Consider the following 15,624-nt stretch of genomic DNA (forward strand, 5'->3'; position numbering starts at 1 on the left):
GATCGCCATCCCTGGAAGTGCTTAAAAAATGCGTAGATGTGGTGCCTAGGGACATGGTTTCATGGTGGACTTGTCAGTCCTGAGTTAATAGTCGGACTTGATGATGTTAAAATGTCTTTTCCAACCTAAATGATTCTGTGATTCATACTGTTTTGCTGCCTGTTTCTCCAGGCTGCTGAAGTCCCTCTGGATGGCAGCACAACCCTCCGCTTCATCACTCCCAGTTTTGTATCAGCTCCCCGCACCGTGAGCAGCGTTCGGCGCAGGGTGCGTGTGGTGAAACTTCTGCTATTCATTACTTGTTTGCACCCTCATCCTTTCCCTCTCCTGGAGGAATCCAGCCTGTTCCTCTCTCCCAGACAGCTCCCTGCTGTCTTTATGTGATTCTGATGGGGGGGGGAGCTCTTTGGCCAGGAGGTATTTGTTGGAGAGGTGCTTTCCAGCCCCTCAAGTGTATATGGTTCACATTATTTTCCATTCATTGTTTCTAAGGTGTAGTATAACCCACCCCTTCATACTACTTGTATTTAAGAGATGACAAGGTAGTAAGATAACTCAGGATGGAAGGAACCTCAGGAGGTATCTAGTCCAACCAGACTATAACTTATTTTTCATTTAATTCGATGTTTTACATTGTAAAACATCTATGTCTCATTGCACGCTCCCAAAATGGCATTTTCTTCATTTGAGACTACAGAGTCTTCAAACCAGGGAAAGATTTTTGAAAGTTTGGTGAAAACTCAGCTGTAAATATGAGTGTACAGCCTGTCCCCAGAGGGACTTGCTCCTTGCAGATGTATCCGTACACGGAAACGGCACCTCCACCAACTACACAAATGTCAGCAAGAGTGAAATTTCTGCTCTCTCTGTGTGTGTGTGTGGGACAGGATCTCAGTTGAGCTGCCTCCAAAGAGTTATGGGCTGTTCTGCACTTGTCAGTTGGTCCTGCCTTGTTCAAAAGATGTTTGACTGCATTTGTGCATGACAAACATAAATCCCTGGCTTGGACTGCTTGCACTATGTGAAAGCAGAAAAAAAAAATCCATGTGAAAAGCTAGGAAGGTCCCTGAATTTGTACTAAAGCAGCTTTCAAATGTGGGTCTTGATATCCCAAGGTGACCTTTAAAACATCAAGAGCCCTTTCTTACAAGAGTAGAGAGGAGAGATGTGTTTCTTGTCTTCACTTATCTTTTGCACACTCGATGGGAAAGTTTGCTCCAATCCTTCAGCGCCGGGTTAGGAGTGCGTGGGTGACCCAAAACACGTCACTGTCTGTTGCCTGGCTGGCTTTGGGCTGGTGACACCAGCAAGGCTCTCTGGCTTTAACTGGGAAAGACATGCTGGTGCTTATCCCCAGCCATGGGAGACCATGGAGCCAAAGGAGTTCAGTGTGGCAGCGACCTTGCTAAAACACACCTGAAAGAGCTGGTGGTGTCTCTCATCTTTCGTAACTGCCACTAACCAGCCGTGTGAAGGTTGCTTGGTGGAAAGGAGGTCCCCTGCAAGCTTGGGGCATGCCGCTGTGGTGGATGATGCTGTAATGAAACAGGCGTCATCTTTGTCAGCTCTGATACAAACCATGAGTCTTTTATTTTATTTTTTTTTTTTTTTTTTTGTCATCAGAGGAGCTTCACGGGGGTAATTTTTTCCCCTGCTACAGTTCATGAGACGGTAAGACAGTAGCTAACGTGTTGTAACTGTCTTCTCTGTGCATTTGCTTGAGTGGAAATAAGCCTAAAAATTCTTCAATGAACTTTTTCTCATTGAGGAATCGCACAAAACACGCTCAGCCGTGCTTTCCTGGGGATGGGCGAGGGTGTTTGCCTTCACAGAGGATGCTGAGCTGGTGACTGCTTGTCACCGCAGCAAGGGGGACAGTTTTTTCACACCTCCCAGCACCGAGTAGCTTTCGGAGAGAGGTTTTGCTCTTTGGCCTTTCCTCTTTCACAGGTTTGGAAGATGGAAGCAGCATCTCCTCCCTGGCTGTGTGCCAGGGATGGGGCTTCTCTGGCTGTCTTGAGCATCAGCTGCTCAGCACGACTTCAGACTTGGTGGAAAATTTTTTCAACAGCTTCATCTTCTCCTGGCTCTTGTCCTGACAATGTGATTTTATTGAAGCCACCCTGTTTGCTAGCAGGTTGCTTCTGAGAAAGCTGAGCCTGTGAATTTGCCTTCATTAGATTGGGGATGGAGTTGGTGGGTTTCTGGTCCAGCTTTCTTTTTGTTGCCGGGGGTATTTGCAGCCCAAAGGCAGGAGGCTTCTCTATCATCCTGCTTGCCAGTACTGTGGTGCTGCATTTCTCTGACTTGAGCCTTGCAGGGCAGGCAGAGGATCAGAGAAAGCACTGGATGGTCCTCGGGCACGGACCTGCCTTTTGTGGGGGCGAAAAGGAGATCTAAGGGAGAAAATCTCCCACTGGCTTTGGCAGGAGCCAACGCTGCTGCGCCAGAGGGGTCATGAGCATGCTGATGGAGAAAATGAGGGATTTCTGCTTTGGGTAGTGCAGGAGTTGAAAAAAGGCTTTAAAAAAATCCCTTTCCCATTCTTTGGCAGGCTAGAAATAGGCTTTCTCCTGCTGACTGTCTGCGGCTGGCCCTGGGGATGTCTTTTCTGAGCTCAGCCTCCTTGTTCCCATGCACAAACGTGTGTAAAGCTGGGCAGCTTGGTGTCTGGCTGGGGCAGGATCGGCCTCCCTCGAGCCCTGCGCTTCCAGGGCTTTGCTGGTGAGAATGGGAATATCCCCCTGTGCTCCTTCCCCTCCGTCATCTTCTTAGTTTCCTCTTTTCCATGCTGCCCAGCCCCCATATCATTCTCAAATATGATTTATTCCCATTGGATCCTCTTGGGTCAGCCTCTCTGGAAGTGCAATGCCCCAGATTGGACCCATCTGAGGATGGAGAGGTGGTATCTCACCTGCTGCCAGCTTGGTTAGTGCAGGGCTGGGATGCTCTGCAGCTTAGCTGAGGGTAGAGGTTGTGCAGAGGGATTTGGGGGTTGGAAGCGAGGATGGAAATTCGCTTTAATCTGATGGAAAAGCAGGGGCAGGCGGATAGCTGTTCTCTGGGAGGTGGGATTGCTGCGCGCCTGCCCGGAGCAGCTGGGATGCGGCTGCGAATGCTAATCAGAGCCCGACTTGCAAGGCTAAATAAAGCAGCAGGGCACTCCAGGCAATTTATTAATGGGTGATTATTTCAGGCCTCTTAGCTGAGCTGCGAAGCCTCCCAGCCTAAGGCAGAGTTAGCTCAAGGAGCACTGCAGTTGTCAGAGATGCTCGTGGTGGGACATTTTGGTAGGAAATCTGAGAGTGGGCAGCGGCAGGCCAGGGAATGCTTTCCTCCTGCATGGCATCGCTGTGGCTGGCGCTGGGGCAAAGCGATGCTGTCCCTAGTCTGCAGTGGTTTAGGGGGGATGAGGTCTTGCCTACCTTTACCTGAGCTGTCAGCAAACCCCTTGTGCTTGTTCGGGGGGTGTGTGCAGCTGTGAAGGTGGCTGTTGGTTTTGGTTTGGGCTTTTTTGGAAAGCATTGAGCAGCCTGTGGGGAGGTGGGTAAGTGCGGGCAAAGAACTTCACTGTGGCCAAGAGCAAGCACCAGCACAGACTCCTGTGCGTTTTGCAGGACTGGATGCACAGCCCTGCTGTGTCCCCATAAATGCACAAGACTGGAGGTTTCTTGACTGTCCTTTAAACCTCTCCCAGCTCTTTCATCCTGCGATCATTTGGTTGCTGAATCCCCCTTTGGTTCAAGACGCAGCATCCTTCTATTTTATCGGTGGCTCTGATGTATGAGCCACTCCAGTCCCACAGCAACGTGGTGTGGGGGAACATCCATCTTCAAGGCTCTGTGGTGGACTTGAGCACTTTTGGTGGCTTTGAGAAGTATGTGAGTTTATCTTGGGGTGCTTGTGATCCCAGGGTGCCGTGGGTGGTGGTGAGCATCAGGTCTTGGGCCACCTGAGCAGGACCTGGTGCTGGGCTGTGGCACCAGCATCTCTGTGAGCTTGGCCTGTGCCGGAGAGCATGAGAGAGCAGATTATACACAGCACCTGAGCCCTGTTCTGACAAGCCACCTGACTTATGGAGACACCTTTAGCGTGCCTCTCCTTTGCTCACACAGATGGATGTCACAACAGATCAGGTGCTGGAAAGCATCTGCAAGTGTGCAACGAGGGGAGGAGGAAAAGGGATGGAGGCTTACGGGTTTTCCTACATGGAAAATCATGGGTAATGCACACAATCATCTCTGGCATCTCACCCCTAGAGAAGCTGGGGACTGGGGTGGGACCCTGCTGGGGTGTGGGGACGTTGTGGGTTTGGGAACCTTGACTGGGACCTGCTGGGAACCACAGTCATGTTTGTTGGCGTTTTGCTTCAGGTTTGTGTTGCATTTTGCTTGGCAGCTGAGAACTGGAAGTTGTCTTGTGAAACGGGGCCAAAGATGCTCTGGGCTGGATTCTTGTAGGCAAATGCTTACCGAGAGGTTAGGAAAAGGGTCTCTGGGGTGGGAATGCAAGGTGTGCTGCACCTTGTGTCTTGGGAAGGGGCTGCAGGGGGGAAGGCTGGCTGAGAGCTGCTGTGGCACTGCTGCTTCTGCATGAGAGCTCATTGAAGGGGAGATATAGCGACCAAAATCCCCATTTCCAGAAGGTTGTTCCTCCATCCCAGGAAAGAGAGCTTTACAAGATCATTATCCCATTGATTCTAAAGATGCCAAGACTGGATGTTGGACTCATGGGTCTTGGTAATTAAAACCAGCAGTGTTTGTGAATATAAGTATGTTTTACGGCAATGTGCAGCAAATTACACTTTCAGCTTAAAGCAGTTTCAAGTTTTTCTGCTGCTGTGTGACACCTGGTGTGGTTGCTTCAGCCAAATGACCGGGAGGAAGCTGGTGGAGTAGTGGTGGCTGCTTAAATCTGGATGCATAGTTTATAGCTTGGGGTGAAATTTGCTGGCTTTTGCTAGTCTTCCAACCATCTAATTTCTCTGTGAATAAATTATGGTGCTGACCCCGAGAAGTCAGCCCTTTGGGTCTGTGTTGGGAATGGGTCCAGGCAGTTTTGAAAGATGCTGCTGCTAATCCCCTGGTAGTGCTGGGGAAGGCAGGTCCCGGTGAGGTGGGCAGCTTGTGGGGAGCGTTGCGAGTCAGGCAAGGGTGTTATCAAAAAGAATGAGCAGAGAGGAAACACTTGCCCTGGCTTGGGTGGGGGCTGCTGTGCTGCAAGGCAGTGCGGAGTCTCTGCAGCGTAGCCTAGGCTGTCATGCCTGTCCTGGGGCTTTGCTGGCAGGAGAGATGCCAACAGGGCTGTGGTGGCCTATGCCACAGCTGCTAACATCTGTGCAGATGAACATCAGGCAGAGTGTGATGGTCTCCTCCGGAGATGCTGTCCTGGAGCTGCTTGGCCCTTTTCCACTTGCATCCTGGTTGTCCATGGGTGATCTGCACTAGCCCGGGGAATCTGCCTCCCTGCTGCGGAGGTGCTTGGCTTGGCAGGGCTTCCCCTTTGCAAATGGGGAAAATATTTCTTCCTAATCCAGCAGGTAATGAATTTGTTCCTGGAAAAAAACCACTTCCATTCCTGCATGGTTATAAACATGTTTCTGAGTCACAGCTACCCAGTCCCAATTTGAAATTTGGCCAGAGCACCCTAGAAGGATTCTCATTTGATCTTTTTTTTTTTTTATTCCTGTCAGCATAGCTAAAGCCTTATTTAAAAAAATAAAATCGACTCAAGATGCCAAAAGCCACTTTCTAAGATGTGTGCGGCCCATCGAAGCTCCTGGGAATATCAGTCACAGAAGGAGAGGCTGTCCCCCCCCTGCCCCGTTCAGGCCCTGCCTGGGCTGCATTAAGGGTCTGTGCCCTGCCTGATGCTGTCCCTGGGATGAAGAGCAGCCTCTGGCTTTCTGAGCAACCCAGGGCTCGGCAGAGGATGCTTTTAACGATATCGCAGGTTTTTGGGGTGCCTGGACCCAGCAGCGCATCGATGGGAAACCTGGGCTGCCTGGGCGGCTGCTCCGGTGGCATAGAGCTGTGCGGAGGGATGCGGTAACTGCCGGGGGGGGCTTTGCATCCCCTTCAGCAGGCAAAGTGGGGGGTGGGAGGGCTTGGCTGTCCTCGGCTGCAGGCGGGGGAAGCGAAGCCGAGCGGGGGGGGGGGGGCTGGGGGCTGCAGGGAGGGGGCAGCGGCCGCTAGATGGCAATGCCGGAGCGGCGGCAGCGCGGCCACCGGCCGGCGGCGGGGGGAGCCCGGTGCCCCCGGTGCTGCCCCGCCGTGCGCGGGTAGGGGCTGGGGGCGGGGGGGACGGGACAAGAGGAGGCGGGGAGGAGGCTTGAATAACAGTATGGGCATGAGAAGAGGGTTAGCCTGGCTCTGTAAAACCCAGCGTGTCCCAAGCATCTTCCTGTCCTGGCACCCACTGGTGTCCTGTGTTCTTGGATTTCCTTCATTCACACACAAAAAAAGCCCAACAAAAACCAAACACAACCCAAAAAAGGAACCAACCAAGAAACAAACAGCCCTACATAGCTGGCTCTGAATCTCTGTGCCGTGTTGAATCATGCGGGCATCAGCCACGCTTCTCCCTGACTCACCGATCCCAGCGTGCTGGGGTCAGGGTCAAGATGAGAATGGCAATAAACATCCTGGGAAACCGAGCCTGCATCTCTTGGCATAGCCCGGACTTATTTATTTTTTTTTCTTCCCTTTCAATCTTCTCTTAAGGAGCTGCTTTCTCATAAATATCCCATCCTTTACCGTCTGAGCGGGAGAGAGGCTCCCAGCGGGGTCATCTTGTGCTCTGCTCTGCAGCAGCGAATATAGAGCAGAGCTGGGAGCGAGCCCCTGGGTGCAGGGGACAGCCTGCTGCCCCAGCAGAGGTGTCCAGGTAAGGTGTGCATCCCTGCTTTGGGGGGGCAGGAGGAACACTGCCTGCCCCTTCGAACAGTGAGGCAGGTGTGATGCCTCTGAGCTGGGCAGGGGGGCAAGGGGGAGCGCTGGCTCCAGCCTTCTTCATCCCTCTCAGCCTCCGGGTACCAGCCAGAGCCTCAGCATTTAGGCTGGGTGGGTGCTCGCCTGCGGGCTCAGGAGGATGGGAGAGGGCTGGGGGGGGCCGGGGGGGAGCTGAGGCAGGAGTCTCTGCAAGGCTGAGGAGCTCCTGGCAATTGGCCCAGCCTTGGGCTTAATTAACAGTGGCTTAAAGGTTGAAAGGTGGGAAGAGTGGCATGGCTTCTGATACCGCACTGGTGGTGGGGAGGAGGCAAAGGGGATGAGCCACAAATCATAATTGATTCGTTTAGAGCAGCGTCTTGCCTAGAATGAATCGAAGGGACTGTAATTAGTTGGTAGCTGGCGTGGCCTCCTTGCTGCCTGTTGTTAGTGGAATGAAAACCCAGGGTCATTCTGTCTTGCACTGGGGCTGGCTGGTGGCCTGGGAAGCATTTTGGGATCTCCTCACCTGTGCTGCAGTGTGGTGGTGACATAGCTGGGGGGCTTGCTGAAACCCCCCAATTACACTTACCTTTGTTAGAAAGCTAATTAGAGGAGCAAAGTCAAGTAGGGATGCAGCAGATGGGTATCGTCCTGGTGAGCTCTCCGTCTGGCTGAGGCTGGGGGAATGATCCCACAACCTTTTTTGTAAACACTCCTCTGTTATCTTGCTGAGGAGGGCCTGATCCTTCCTCTTCCTTGCCCAGCCAGCCCAAGGGGTCCTGGCAATGCACCTGTGAGAGCCTGGACCAAAAAGCGAGCCCCGTGGCTGTTCGGTCACAGTAGTGCCTGCAGGGTGGGGAAGTCTGTGGTGTGGTGCTGCCAGGCTGCACCTCTTGCAGCTTGAGCAGCTCTTGCCCAAATGAGTTAATAATTTATGTGATTAAGGTCTTCATTTATTTTAAATGTCTTTTTTTATTATTTTTTATTTTAGTTCCTCTAAGCACTCCTGGCTGCTCCACAGCGGATGTGGGGGACGGGGCAGTAGCTGCTGTGTTTGCAGAGCAGGTTTGCTGGTGGTGTGGTGGGATGGGATGGGAGAAGAGTGTCATGGGGATGCAGGGTGTCTTATGATGCTGGCTGGAGCTGAGGGTGCCCTTCCTGCGGGAAGGGCAGCTAGCAAGTGCCAAAGGCCCTGGGAAACCCTTTGGACACAGGGTTGGAGGGAAGCAGTGGGGGGATCCTGCATGTGAACAGCTTGTAGGGTGTGCAGGTGTGCTGAGCAGCAAGGCTGGTGCCCTGCCTGTTAGGTAGGGAGGACGTTGGGTACATCCTTGGGGAGCCACGAGTCCCCTGCATGTGCCAGAGGGGCCGGGGGGGTTCCCCAAAGGTGGGTAGGCAGGCAGCCCCTGCACCAGGGCACAGCCCAGCCCAGGGGACCCTGAGCATCCCTGGGTGACCTTGGCCCTCACACGGCTGCAGAGATGAGGGTATGGCTCCAGCCATGTCCCTAGTCCTCTGCTCATGTGGGGCAGTTGGATGGCTGGGGGGAGCAGGGTTGGAGCCTGGACCGGCCCTGGGGCCAGCCCCCCTACCCTGTGGTAGCTGCTGCAGGGACACATCCAGACAGAGTTGTTTACACCTCTCTGATGAGCTGCTGCTTCTTCTGGCCAACATCAAGTGTCAAAAAGAAAATACCGAGGGGGGGGGGGGGGGGGGGGCGCTTAGGAGGCTAATCTGTATGCGAGTGAGCAGGAGGGCTCTCCTCAAGCAGCCGCTGGCATCGGGGTGTCTCCAACGGGGAGCTGGGACCCTCAAAGTTTCCCAGGGGTGGGGGGACAGTGCATGTGGTCAAAGAGATGTTCAGTCCAGGCTGAGGTGGGGTGAGCCTCTTGCCTCCCCTGCAGGCAGGGGGGAGGCAGAGCCCCCCTTTGCCCCCCTCTGCCCCCCATTTTAGCCACTCACCTAGGAGCACCCATGTGCTGGAGAGCCCTCTGCAGCCGGGGTGGGGGGGCTTCTTGCAGGGTGGGGGCTCCCACATTGCCTTTGTTCCCTTCAGACCCTCCCCTCGCCTCTGATTTTCCTTTGCGGCAGCTCCCGTGCTTGCCAAAAGAATGCACTGGATGGAGCGAGGGAGCGAGGCGTGCGTGTGTGCGCGCTTGTGCGCGCGTGTGTTGCCACTGACTTCATTAAAGCAAGCTGTCCCCGAGCTGCAGAGGCGCGGCAGCCTTTAATTTCGTGGCCCGGCTCCTGCAGGAAGCCAGCATCGCCTTGCGCGCTCCTGCCCTGGCAGCCGAGGGCTGAGCATCCATCCCTGCCACCGCGGGGGCTCTGCCCGCTATCCCTGCCCGCTGCCCTGGGGAGCCCACGGATGGGTGGCCGGGCTCCCGCAGGCTGCTGAAGATGGAGTCGGGAGGAGGGAGTTGGACACTTGGCTCCAACTAGGCTGGACCACGCTGCAACCTGTTCCCCCGGCCTCCGCTGCGCTGGGTGCTGTACCAAATTGCGTCTTCCTTTGCGACGGGGCGGATGGAAGGACTTGGATCCCAGCCCTTTCCCTACCTGATCCCTGCCGGCGGGCAGTCCCCAGGCTCTGCCTGGCTGGTGGGGGGGTTGGAAGAGGCTGGTTTAGGCTTGCGGGCAGAGCGGTGGGAAGGATCGGGCTGGGTTTAACCCCTTGCTTCATGGTGGAAGGGTTTTAGGGACTGAGCTGCTGCGGCCTCTGCCGAGCCCCAAGGACGGCTCCCTGCCCTCCCTGCTGCCCGTGTGGCTGTTGGGGGGTCCCCGGAGGCAGCCAGCTGCCCCCCATGCCGTGCTGGAGCCGTGCATTACTGCCTCTCCTTCTCCACGCGTGTCCCTGCTCACCCGGAGGGATGGAGGAGAGACAGAGCTGAGCATCGCCCGGAGAGGAGGAGGGGGCTGTGGTTGGGACTGCGCCCCGCAACCCCCCCTCCCTCTCCTCTCCCTCCCCTCCCCCCCCGCTGCCTCGGTGGTGCTGCTTTGGCTCACCTGTGTGTTTTCTTCCAGGATGGCTCGTTTTGGGGAGGCGGTGGCCGGCAGGCTGGGCTCCGGAGACGGGGGCTCCGACCAGAACCGGAGCCGGCAAGGACCCCCTGCCCCTGCAGGAGGGACCCCGGGAGCCTTCAAGCAAACCAAAGCGCAGAGAGCCCGGACTATGGCTCTGTACAACCCCATACCTGTCCGGCAGAACTGCTTCACCGTCAACAGATCACTCTTCCTCTTTGGGGAAGAGAACATAGTCAGGAAATATGCTAAGAAGCTCATCGACTGGCCATATCCTTTCTGCGCCCCCCCGTGAGCCCCCCCCTCCCTTGCTCCCTGGATTTGCCTCGGTGGCCGCCCAGGACACGTGCGTGTGGCACTAGCCAGCAGGTAAGCGCCTGCCTTCCGCTCTCGCTCTCCTTCGGCATGCGGAGAGGGGTGCCCTGTCCCCTGGGGATGCTCTCCATGCCCTGTTGCTGCTTCCCCTCCTTGCCTGGTGGGGAGCTGAGCCCCTTCTTCCCACAGGGAATCCCCTGGCTCCTTCTTGGGCTCGGATCTGGAAGCCCCTCATGCCGGCAAGGAGGGGGTACTCTCATCCCGGTGTAACCCTGCATGCTTTAGGATGCTCTCTGTGTGCGTGGCGGTGGGGAGGGGTCGAGGCCTTTCCTCTGTGCCTCGATGTCTTGCTGGAGTTTTGTCAACCCACCCCACCTGGAGCCACCCATCCCGTTGGGGAAGGGACCCCCTGGGAGCACCACGAATCTCCAGTCCCTGTTGGGTGGCGGCTTTGTCCCCTCCTCCGCCCGCCTGCATGTGCCCTCTTTGCTGCCGATCACACCTGGCAGGGTTTACCCATCCTTGCCCTGCAGCCCCTGGCCCCCACGGCAGCTCTGGGAACTGGCTGCCCTCTCCCTCCCTCCCTCCCTGTGGCAGAGGGGAATATGCTGAAAACCTCTGGCTGTGCCCCACAGCCCCTTTGGGGGCTGGCACGGGGAGGACTGTGGTTTATCCCAGGGATCCTCCTCCTAGGGCTGGGTGGAGGGTGCAGATGCCCCCACTCCTTCCCTTGCTTCTCCATCCTTTCATACACCCCCACGCGCTTCTCTGTCCTCTCATCCTCCCTGCGGTGCCCCTGGGTACCCTGGCCAGTGCCCAGTGCTGCAGCACCCATCTCCCCATCAGCCTGGGCTCAGCACGCTGCTGCTCCCAGTGTCCTCCCTGGGCTTTGCCCCCATGGAAGAGCCGAGCTTGAAAACTTCAGCGTGGCCACGCTTTGGCTTTAGGACCCTCCCCGTGCCGTTTTCTGCAGTGGTGATTACATGCGGCTCTTGCTGCTGCTGCTGCTTTCTCTCCCTGCAACTTGTTGGTTAACTTGCTGGCTCCGCCGGCGGGCGCGGGAGAGCTTGCCCTGGTGCCAAGCAGCAATGCCCTGGTCTGGTGCAACAGGTACCTCGGGGAAACCCTCTGGTGAGGCATAGGGATGCAGGACAGGTCACCCACCCTGCTGAGCATCACCGGGGAGTAGTCCCTTTGCAGCTTCGTTGCATTGGGTTGAGCCTCTGCCAGGCAGGAGGTGGTCCTGGCTGAGGAGCTGCAAAGCCCCCAGGCTTGAGGGGGTGACCTGGGGGTGAAGGGGCTGTTTCCTAGGGGGGCTGAATTCCCCGTGGCATCCCTAAATCTGTCCCTGCCGGCAGCACCCACTGAGTGGGCGGCTGCAGGAGCATTGGTGCGGTAGCGAGGATGGGGACGCGGCAGCTCAGCTCAGAGCCCTGTAGGGCAGCGGCCAGGCTGGCCTGCCTGCTTTTCCAGAATATGCCAAATTATTCCTGTGCTTTTTCAGCAGGGTGTGGGAGGCCCTCGCCCCTTTGGCTTTCATTTAAAGCAAGAAGGAGCTGGGGTACTGCCACTGGCCCAGCGCTCCCCGCGTGGGCCGGGGTCCCGTGCCGGTGTGATGTCTCATCTCTAGGCAGCTGCTGTCTCCTAGAGACTAGAGCTTCACCACCGCGTGGTAAAAACTCCCCAGCAGCATTCTTTCCTGGAATTTGCAATGCATGAGGGAGATGGGCTCATTTGATATTTTTTTTCTAGAAGTAAGTGACATATCCCTGTATGAGTGCTAGGAACGGGTGTGCTCCAGGCGCGGGAGCTGAGCATCCCTGCCTGGCTCCCACCTGGCTGCCATCTCTTTCTAAGAAACTCATCCACCCCAGAGCTCCTCTGCACTACTGGAGCTCTCGAGGGCTTGGGGATGGACAAGGTGTTTTGGTGATGAATTTGGTGAGGCTGGCCAGGCAAGTTGTTACCATCTTGCTAGCTGTAGCCTGGCGCACACACAGCTGGTGCCTTTTGGTAAGGCTGGGGAAAACGTGTGAGCATCTCAGCTGCCTGGCCTGAAGCCCGTGGCATTGCTTCTGGGCGAGGGTGGTTTGGGGAGGTGAGCGTTGGAGCTTGGCCACAGTCAATGAGAGCTGCTGGCCTTGGGATGGAGATGGGCTGGTCCTGGCACTGTGGGTTGGAGTGGGCATGACGTTGAGGAAAGCCAAAGGGGCTGGGGTGGAGCGCGGGGAGGAGTGGAGGCTCTTCTTCATCCAGCTTCAGTTGACTAGGTAATAGGGCTAAAAATAACCGGTGATTCAGGCCTGTATATCTGCTGGGTAACTGTATAATTATAACCAGCAGCCTCTGCAGTTTGGCTTCCCAGTATAAATAGGGATGATGCATGGAGGGGAAGGAGGAGAACTAGGAACAACTGGGAATGGGATGCAGTTCCATGGGGAGATGAGTCTTTGCGAGTTCCTTGCTAGAAAGCTCAGTGTGTTACCTCCACTGGAGCTGCTCTTTTTGCCAGTCCTGCCCAAAATGCAAGGCAGCTGCTGTTCTGGCTGTAGGAACATCTACTCATCTTCTCCTTCAGAAACATGCTGCCTGTTCTTCTCCTGCTGATGGCCAGGCCTTTAGCCCTGATTTCATTTGTTTGGCTGCCTGGAAAGCTGCAATTCAGTTAGCACATGAGATGGGCTGCAGCTCATCTATATCTGCTCCGTTCTTTGTCTGCTTAATCACATTTGACCTGGATAAGATCCCTCTCTCTCTCTCCAGAAAGGCCAGATGACACTGTGTGGCTCTGGCTACATCCCCAAGGACAGCCTCTGGCTGCAGGTGCACACTGGCCACTGTACCTGTCCCCCAGGTTTGGCGGGGGAGAGGAATGTCCATCAATTTTCTGGGGACCTTGCTGTTCCTTGCAGTGAGGGATGGCTCCTATCTCAGTCCCTCTGAGGGCCAAATTTGGTGTTGGGCTGGCCAAGAGCAGCCGGGGTGTCTGCAAAGCCCCGGAGTGCATCCCCAGTGCGACACACACGGGGATTTTGCTCTGTGGGATGTACACCCGCGTGTGCCTAAACAGTCTTGTTCATGCTTTGACCTGGGCATCTCTGATGCTGCGTGGGCACTACCCATCGGGGACCCTGGCGGTGTTATGCCCCATCTGGGGCAAGTGTCTTCTACACCTTTGCTTTTGCCCAGAGAAGATTTAAGCAGGTCCTGTCTCCCTGCAGGAAGAGCTGCGCCATGTCGTGACATCCTTGGGCAGCTCCCTCCTTCTTGCACCACCCAAGAACGTGTCTCCCTCCACCCCCCCAGGCTGTTTTCTGTGCCCTTCATTCATCAGATTTGAAATTGTTGGGCTTTTTTTTTTTTTTTTTTTTTTTTTTTTTCTGGGAGGGGCGAGTAGGTGTAATGGCAGGTCCATCTTTTTGACAGCCGGGGAGAGCGAGGCTGCCTGTCAGATGGTGAATTTAAACAGAGGCAGCTGTTGTCATGGTGACGCCAAGTTGCATCCTGTTGCTGTGGCAACCAAAGTTAAAAAACTGATGTTAAGGCAGGAAAATCACATGATGTAGTTTTTTTTTTAAAAAAAAAAAAAAAAAAAGAGGAGGAGAGATATTTGATTTCCAGTTTTTAAGCGCAGGGTGAGGTGGGGGAGAAGGTGACGCTTCTCCACGGAGCTGTTTGCACGTGGCAGGCAGGCACCCCGCATCCCTACGGCAGTGCCAGCAGCGCAGGCAGCTCTGCCCAGACTGGCTCCTGCCTGACACTGCCTTCCATTGAGCCCCTGATGGAGACCAGACTGTCACGTTTTGGAGTTATAAGCAGCAAAAGCTATATCTGCAGATAGCAAGCGGAGTCTTCCCAGTTGAGGCATGTCCGTGCAGTGAGCTTTAGGAGGGCTGAGCGCCTTGCCTGGGTGCTCCCTGTGAGCTGTGCAGAGACACAAGCACAACCCCAAGCTCATACTCGCTCTCCTGAGCCTGTTTCATTGTGTGTAATGGGCACGCGGGAGCTGGCTGGTGTTCAAAATGTGGCGGGAGGATCTGGGGTCTGTCAGCACCTTGTCCATCTGGCCATCGCTTTCTGTCAGCCCCAGCAAAGCATGGCTGGGTTGGGAGCACTGGGTGGCAGGGCACAGGGGTGGGGACAGACATGAGGGGCCACGGCTCTACAGATGCTTGAGGGCACTGGATAGCCTTATCTGCTGGGGGAACTTCCCCTGTGACCTCGGGGACAAGCCAGGGGGGTGCTTCAGGGCTGGGGGACCCCAGAGGTGAATTAAGAGCACTCACGGTCTTTGCTCTGTTTGGCATTTTGGGTTTCTTTTGGAAAACGGCTTTGGAGAGGAGGTGCTCGCTTTCCTGCTGGGGTATGGAGCTGAGAGGAGGGGGACTGGGGTGTGCTGGGGATGGGGATGCTGAAGAGGTGGGTATGTCTTCCTAGCATGCCTTATCTGTGTAGGGCAGGCAGCAGTGGTGGGGTTGGGACCAGCAAGATGAAGTCCACAGATGTAGGAACTGAAGCTCCCTCTTTTTGACACCTGAGCAGGGAAAGCCCCTCAGTGCAGCAAGTCCTGGGGGAAGCCTGAGGAGCGGTGGGAAACAGACTTAAAGCTTCCAGGAGATGTTGGAGCTGGGCTGGGTGATGCAGGCAGGGCAAAGGGTTAAATTGTTCCTGCCCTTCTTGCTGGTGCTCTAAGGTGGGCTTCCCCAAGAGGCCTTTTGGAGATGCCCACGTGGCCACACTCCTCTGGCTCTTTTGGTCTTTCCCCACCTGCCCTACCAGGAGTGGGGAGAAGGCATGGTCACCAAAGGAGAGAGGTGGAGGTGGGCTCTCTGCAGCTGCTGGGCCTTGCCTACATCTGGGGAGGGATTTCTTTCACACCCAGCCTCTTGAGGGGGTTCCATCAATGTGCCATCAGCACTGTCAATCCATCTTCAGGACTTGGAGCTGGGCGCGTTCCCTGCGTTAGCAATATAGATGTTCTGGGTGGGTTGGTTCTAGCTCCCACTAGGGGAGGGAGGTGAAGAAGGTGCTCACAGCTGGAAGCAAGGATCCACCGGTGGCTGGACATCTCCCTGGTGCTACCTGCTGGGTCCCACCAGACCCACCAAGGAACTCCAGCTCCAGGCATGGGGTTGGCCTGCAGTGCCTGCTCCAGGTGGGCTGGGGCATGGGTTGGGGGGGTGTCCATGTGTCCTGGGGGCATCTTTCCCACCTCAAATGCACTGGGAAGGAAGCATGGAGCTGCAGGTGTGGTGTGCACTGGGATCAGCCAAGTTGCTAAGGAAACAAGTCAATGGTACAGGGGAGAGCGCGTTGGGTAAAGGAGATAAATCAATAAGAAAACCTATTTTTATCGGCT

At 55.7% G+C, this 15,624-nt stretch overlaps 1 protein-coding gene across 1 annotated transcript in view; it reads left to right on the forward strand.

The window, feature by feature from the left end:
* Window positions 1-15,624, forward strand: part of CACNA1E (calcium voltage-gated channel subunit alpha1 E) — a 150,312-nt gene that overhangs the window by 41,310 nt on the left and 93,378 nt on the right. Inside the window, exon 3 of the mRNA XM_055724493.1 lies at window positions 9,954-10,219. Coding sequence (XP_055580468.1) covers window positions 9,954-10,219 — 266 coding nt within the window. The remainder of the gene's footprint in view (window positions 1-9,953; window positions 10,220-15,624) is intronic.

Source organism: Falco cherrug, chromosome 12, assembly GCF_023634085.1.
Source record: "Falco cherrug isolate bFalChe1 chromosome 12, bFalChe1.pri, whole genome shotgun sequence".
Lineage (NCBI taxonomy): Eukaryota > Metazoa > Chordata > Aves > Falconiformes > Falconidae > Falco > Falco cherrug.